The 7,607-nt window shown below is 41.7% G+C and overlaps 1 protein-coding gene across 1 annotated transcript; it reads left to right on the top strand.

Annotated features, from left to right (window-relative positions):
- Positions 1–3,363: 3,363 nt before the first annotated feature.
- On the top strand, positions 3,364–6,656 carry LOC102942543. The gene is given in 4 exon segments (XM_027828972.2): positions 3,364–4,041; positions 4,143–4,226; positions 5,945–6,031; positions 6,033–6,656. Coding segments are annotated over 4 exon segments (1,473 nt in total).
- Positions 6,657–7,607: the final 951 nt, after the last annotated feature.

Below are 7,607 nucleotides of genomic sequence, written 5' to 3'. Positions count from 1 at the left end.
CACTGATCTTTTAATAAGTCATTACAGATGGTATATTTAAGCTTTTGTTACAAAGCTTGTGTTTGTTTACTGGTTAACTGTCAGCCAACAAATTTGTACCTCCTCTCCCCCTCACCCCCCAAGGAGCCATTGGTTGGTGTCAGATGCAAACTATTTCCTGTGAAAAAGTATCCTTTTACCACTGGTATTCACTTCAGTAGTACATTATTGCAAACATCTGGAGCAAAGCAGAAAATGCTGTCTGGATTCTTTCCAAAAGCATCTCAATCAGCACAGGCTGAGCAAAAGGATTACCTGGCTAAATAAGTAGTGTAAAAGCAGGAAGAGAGAATCTGGAAAGGTAAAACACTGAGTCATTAATAAGAGTGGAAGTGTAAACAGATAGAATTCTTTCATTTACAGGAACATAGAACATAAATCATTTATGTTCAAATCCTCTAGTTATTAATTACAGCCTATTTCCTTTACATCATAGGCTGTAAAACCTTGTGTTACAGATTTGTACATTTGCACAACCCAAGAAAATGATTCCTGAGCTGTGCAGTATCTATTGACACGATCAACCTCACCCACTTCCTCCTTACTCCCCAAGTTTAAATGACTTTAAGGCTGTGATACAAACTAACAGAAGACAGACTAGCAAATCCAATTCTAGTTATGCCATTTGCTTCCTCGGTCCGTTTAGATCATTTGTGGAACTCCCAGAAGACCAATCCATGGCTGTAAGCCGGGCAAAATGAGAATTTAGACAATTTTCTATACTTGTCCAATATTCAAACAGTGCGGGGATGGGAGTGGAGGGGAAAAAAGTGGTCCATCTTCACCAGCTGTTTTGGAAAAGAGGGATACCAGTGACTCTTATACCAGCTATGATGCACCAGACAACACTGCAGCATGAGTTTCGTTTGTCGCCTAAACATTTATTTGCCAACAGAATCCCTGTGGAACAGTTCCTGATTTTAAGGGAAGCCTTTGCAAACCTCCTGGGAAACATGTGAAATTTGCAGCACTAAGACTCCAAAAAGAGGGCAGCCTGGCTTGATGGACTCCGTCTCCTTTGTATGATATTCTTGGGACTTTGGAGATGTTCTGCAGTGAAAAGTTGACGTAGTATGCTGGGGGGAGAAATTGGAACAGATGGAAGTTTTCCATCCAAATGAAGATTCAGGACAGTTCATGCAAAAGTTTGAGTGTTTGACAAATACATTTTGGACTATTAGATTATTGCATTTTATCTGGACTGTTTTTTACATTGTATAAAATGGGGGGAAATGGGTCTCATGTATCCATTCTCAGGGAAGCCCCCCTACTGTTATTAACTAACAATGGTAGCTCTTTGACTTCAGTGGAGCTTTGCTGTTTTATGCTGGTTGAGGAACTAGCCCATGGCCTGCAAATGTTCTTTTTAAAATAGAGAGATTTCTGAATTCACCAAAAACCCTCTGGATTTTTTTTTATCCAAAATGGCCAATCCAATTTAAAAATAGTACTCCAGGTAGGACTTCAACACCATATGCTACATCAAAATAAAGTTACAACTGTATTAAACTGAAAATTGTTTTTACCAAATGGAAAGACTGGTGCAACCGTTTGTGGTGCTGCTAAATTATAACTACTGTAACAATTAGTCCAGAACACCTCTCGCAGCCAACTCACTCAATTTATATAATTCTTTCTATAGAAGTCAAGTTTATTATTCTAAACCATTGTTTAAACCTCATATAATAGAATATCAGGGTTGGAAGGGACCTCAGGAGATCATCTAGTCCAATCCCCTGCTCAAAGCAGGACCAATCCCCAACTAAATCATCCCAGCCAGGGCTTTGTCAAGCCTGACCTTAAAAACCTCTAAGGAAGGAGATTCCACCACCTCCCTATGTTACCCATTCCAGTGCTTCACCACACTCCTAGTGAAAAAGTTTTTTTCCTAATATCCAACCTAAACCTCCTCCACTGCAACTTGAGACCATTACTTCTTGTTAAAAAATAAAAAAAAAATTATAAAAACAAGCTATATCTTCTATGCAGAAGTCAATTGTCCTGGAATGATATGTTTTGGGTGACTCAGCTTCCTTATTCTGCAGAATGGCCAAGCCAGGCAATGAAAGAGGAAGAAGGAAAGTGAAAGATTCACTTTTTAAAGACGCTTTGGCTTGGGAGAGGATACACTGCAGAGAGCCAGGAGCCCATAAATTCTAAGTTATACTCTTCCACTGACTATTGCTTGTATTTCTGTGCACTTAAACACTTAATATCGCAAGCATGGGTTGCCGCTGGTCTAACCACTAGCTAACCCTTCTCTCTAGGACCAGGAGTGGTATCCTGATCCCCAACATTCCACTATTGTCTAGCAAATAGTCATTTAACCCACTGACACGGTGTGTATGTCACATCCCCCCTCCTAGCTAGTCCTCAGGAGGATCACACATTCCTTTAGCTCAAATGATAGGGGTCAGTTCTGGGTTCAGAGCCTCCCAGTGAGTCATGCGGTAGGCTTCCATGGTGGCACATGATAGAATTTGTGTGGGTTTTTTTCCTATTTTCTTTTTTAAACAAATTGGTTTATTCATTTCACACAATGAGAAAGTTAAAACCATTATAATCTGTCAGTTATGGTGCAACATACATCATGACTCAGATGTTCTGTATTTTGATCATTTGTCACACATTTAAGATACTTCTGTCAGACACTCATAGATTGGGCATTTGAGAGGGATGCTTTTATAGGCTGGAAAGAAAACAAGATACTATCAGTGTATTTTGTATTTTTAAGTAGTTGGGAGGCATTCAAATACTATGATGGTAGGAGCCATATTATTACCTGGACAAACAGACTTGCCTAGTGCATTTAGATGCTAAGTTGTAACTGCAGGAAAACCAAGTTCTGTAGCAAATGTGGTGGTTAGCTCTAGATGTGGAAAGTTCCATTTGCCAAATTCCCTGGAATGTGTCCAAAATATTAAAATATTCATTCCAACTGATGTTTTACTTATTTCTGCCACAGTTGGGAGCAGAAAGAATTCTCTATAGAATTATTAATTTTCTTTTGATCAGACCCATTGTCAGAGACTTATTTTCTACCAGCTCCATTGGATATAGCCACTTCAGTTCATGGATACTTACAATTTATTTTCCTCCATCCATTTTAATTCCTTCTATAGCTGGTCTCACTTTAGATGGAATTTTCCTACTCTAGGTGGAGTAATAAACCTCAAGGTTGTGTGCCTGCACTGTAACCAATTTCAAACACACCAGAGAGATTTTTTGCATGTTAACTTCTATTTAGTTCAGACAGGATGTCCATTTGGAAAAAAATTATCAAAGGTATAAATTTTAGTCTAGTTAGCTTAGGTCACAGCAGAGATGAGACACTCCATCTTAAACATCCTGGGTGTCAGCGAGAGCAGATGGACGGGATCAGGAAGATTAACAACAGCCTTGGGAGAAACTTTGCTGTATTCTGGATGGGATGATGGACAACACAATGAGGGTGTTGCCATCCTTTTGAAGAAGGGAGTGGAGCATTCCCTGCTTGAATGGAAGTCCATCAGGAGCAGACTTGTGAGAGCCAGACTGAAAGGAAAACATAATATCACCTTGATTCAGTGTTATGCTCCAACAAATGACAGTGATGAAGAAGTAAAGGACAAATTCTACCTTACATTACAGACGCAGATGGAGAGAGTACCACGCCACGACCTAACTATCGTCATGGGAGACCTAAATGCCAAGGTCAGTAAGAATAATACAAACAACAGAGCAATGGGAAGACATGGGTGTGGCACCATGAATGAAAATGAAGAGAGGCTTCTTGATTTCTGTAATATGAATGACCTAGTCATTGGCGGAACCCTATTTCAGCATCGTGAAATTCACAAGCTGACGTGTTATCCAAATGGCAGAGATAAGAACCAGATTAACCCTATCATGATCAATGGCAAATGGCAACGCTCGCTGACAGATGTGAAAGTGAGAAGGGGTGCAGATGTTGGCAGTGACCACCACCTTGTGACAGCCTCCATCAAGCTGGAACTGAGAATTGTGGGTCCATCAAACAAGGAACGTCAACATTATGACATTGACAAGCTAAAGTACCCTGAAATATAATAAAATAAAATACCCTGAAAGCCTTCGTTCTGCAGATAAAGAACAGGTTTCAAGCTCTTGCAAACCTTGATGAAGTGGAGGGGAATGCAGATGAGGAGATCAGCAAGAAGTGGGATAAAGTAACCAAAATTTATAAAACATTGCAGTGAAGTCTGTCTAGGCTACAAGCAGAAGAGAAGGAAGGAGTGGATTACACCCAGCACATGGAACGCCATAGAAACCAGAGGAGCCCTGAAGAAAAAAGTTTTAGACACAAAATCCCAGAAGCTAAAGGACAAATACCGCGAGCAGTATAGCAAGGCACACCGGGAGGTCAAACACCCTGTGAGAGTGGACAAACAGCATTATATTGATAATCTGGCAACACAAGCAGAGGATGCAACTGCTCGTGGTGAACAAGGACCGATCTACAAAATGACATGGCTTATCAGTGGCAAATGGCAGACACCAATAAACACTCTCATCAGGGACAAACAAGACCACCTACTAATAACTGAAAAAGAACAAGAAATGCTCTGGACAGAGCATTTCAAAGAACTGCTTAACAGGGAGCCACCTAAAGAGGAAGCAAACATCCAGGAGGCAGAAGAAGATCTTGATATCAACACAGACACCCCAACTAAGAAAGAGATCATTCAAGCCATCAAATCCTTAAAAATCCTTAAAAATGGGAAAGCTCCTGGCAAGGATAACTTGAATGCAGAATTGTTCAAGGTAAATCCTTAAAGAAGTATGGGCTGGATGGATGCACTACAAGGTAGGTAGAAAGTTGGCTAGATTGTCGGGCTCAACGGGTAGTGATAAATGGCTCCATGTCTAGTTGGCAGCCGGTATCTAGCGGAGTGCCCCAAGGGTCGGTCCTGGGACCGGTTTTGTTCAATATCTTCATTAATGATCTGGAGGATGGTGTGGATTGCACCCTCAGCAAGTTTGTGGATGACACTATACTGGGAGGAATGGTAGATATGCTGGAGGGTAGGGATAGGATACAGAGGGACCTAGAGAAATTGGAGGATTGGGCCAAAAGAAATCAGATGAGGTTCAACAAGGACAAGTGCAGAGTCCTGCACTTAGGACGGAAGAATCCAATGAACCTCTACAGACTAGGGACCAAATGGCTCGGCAGCAGTTCTGCAGAGAAGGACCTAGGGGTGACAGTAGACGAGAAGCTGGATATGAGTCAACAGTGTGCCTTTGTTGCCAAGAAGGCCAATGGCATTTTGGGGTGTATAAGTAGGGGCATTGCCAGCAGATCGAGGGACATGATCATTCCCCTCTATTCGACATTGGTGAGGCCTCATCTGGAGTACTGTGTCCAGTTTTGGGCCCCACACTACAAGAAGGATGTGGAGAAATTGGAGAGAGTCCAGCGAAGGGCAACAAAAATGATTAGGGGTCTGGAACACATGACTTATGAGGAGAGGCTGAGGGAACTGGGATTGTTTAGTCTACGGAAGAGAAGAATGAGGGGGGATTTGATAGCTGCTTTTAACTACCTGAAAGGTGGATCCAAAGAGGATGGATCTAGACTATTCTCAGTGATAGCAGATGACAGGACAAGGAGTAATGGTCGCAAGTTGCAGTGGGAGAGGTTTAGGTTGGATATTAGGAAAAACTTTTTCACTAGGAGGGTGGTGAAGCACTGGAATGCGTTACCTAGGGAGGTGGTGGAATCTCCTTCCTTAGAAGTTTTTAAGGTCAGGCTTGACAAAGCCCTGGCTGGGATGATTTAGTTGGGATTGGTCCTGCTCTTGGCAGGGGGTTGGACTAGATGGCCTCCAGAGGTCCCTTCCAACTCTGTTATTCTATGAGTCTATGAAATCCTGAGTTAGCAGCATCTATCCTGGCCCCTCTATGTACATCAGTCTGGGAAAGGAAAAACGTGCCAGATGAGTGGACCAACGGGGTTATAGTGAAGATACCAAAAGAAAGGAACTCTCAGTGATTGTAATAACTGGTGTGGTATCACACTTTTGTCTGTGCCAAGCAAAGTATTGTGTAAGATTATAGTCCATTGTATATCAGAGGCAGTCAATAGCATTCTCAGAAAAGAGCAAGCTGGTTTTAGGAAAGGGCATGGATGCACAGACCAGATCTTCACTCTACAAAACATAATAAAACAGTGCTTAGAATGGCAATGGCAACTCTACATAAATTTCGTAGACTTTGAGAAGGCTTTTGATAGCATTCACAGGACCAGCCTATGGCACATTCTGCGGGCATATGGAATCCCTGTCTGTATAATCAACATAATCAAAAGCTTTTATTTCAACTTCACATGCAGTGTTGATCACAGTGAGCTCAGTTTTGAAGTCAAAACAGGAGTATATCAGGGGTGTGTCATGTCTGCAATCCTCTTCAACATTGCCATTGACTGGGTAATGCAGCATACAACAGAATACATGCCAAGAGGCATTAAATGGACACCCTTCTCATTGCTTGAAGATCTGGACTTTGCAGATGATCTCTCTCTCCTGTCACATACCCAACACCATATACAAGAAAAAACATCCCGCCAGCAAATTGGACCGAAAAATCAACCGCAATAAAACAGATTGTATGACCTTTAGTATTGCCTCACCATCACCAGTACGGATAGAGGATTATGTTCTCACCAAGTAGAAACATTCACATACTTGGGCAGTACATCAGCCAGGGTGGTGGAACAAGCTAGGATATCCAGAACAAAATAAATAAAGCCAGGAACACCTACAGGAGCTTAAATACAGTCTGGAAATCATCAACATACAAAACCAAAACCAAACTCAAGATTTATCAGAGCTACGTACTTTCAACGTTACTTTATAGTGCAGAATGCTGGGGAATGAGAAAGTATGACATGCCCAAACTGTCTTCATTCCATACAACCTGCCTCAGAAAAATCCTCTGTATCTTTTGGTCTAGAACAATCTCAAATGAAGATCTATTGACATAGTGCAGCCAAGATGATATGAGCACCATTATTGCCAGGAGGCGTTGGAGATGGATTGGCCATGTGTTTCGGATGGAAACTGATTCCATCACCAGACTAGCAATAAGATGGACACCTGATGGCAAGCGAAAACGAGGCCGCCCGAAAACAACATAGCGAAGAGCTATGGAAGCCAAACTGAAAAACCTGGGGTAGCGGGGGAACCATTGAAAGACTTGCCAGAAACAGACAGCAGTTGGAGGAGCTTCGTTGCTGCCCCAAACGCTGGATGATGATGATGATACATTTTAATCTCCTAGAGAGGCTGAATTTACACACCTAGTTAGAAAGGTACATAATCTCACATGGTCTTTACATAAATATGTACTTGCTATCCCAATCACTGGCAACTTCTCTCCACTTTATGTTGTGAACTTGATTTTTGCATATTCTAAATCAGTTTTATTTTTGATTTTCTGATAGCATGCTGGCCTGGGTTGTTGTTTCAAGTTAATTGACAGGTTCTCCATTCAACTGGAAAGTTATTGTCCATTCTTTTTTGCCCCTCCATGTTGACCTGGAACACTGT

The sequence above is a fragment of the Chelonia mydas genome, chromosome 5 (genome assembly GCF_015237465.2).
Source record: "Chelonia mydas isolate rCheMyd1 chromosome 5, rCheMyd1.pri.v2, whole genome shotgun sequence".
Classification (NCBI taxonomy): domain Eukaryota; kingdom Metazoa; phylum Chordata; order Testudines; family Cheloniidae; genus Chelonia; species Chelonia mydas.
This window is presented reverse-complemented; position numbering and strand designations above follow the sequence as displayed.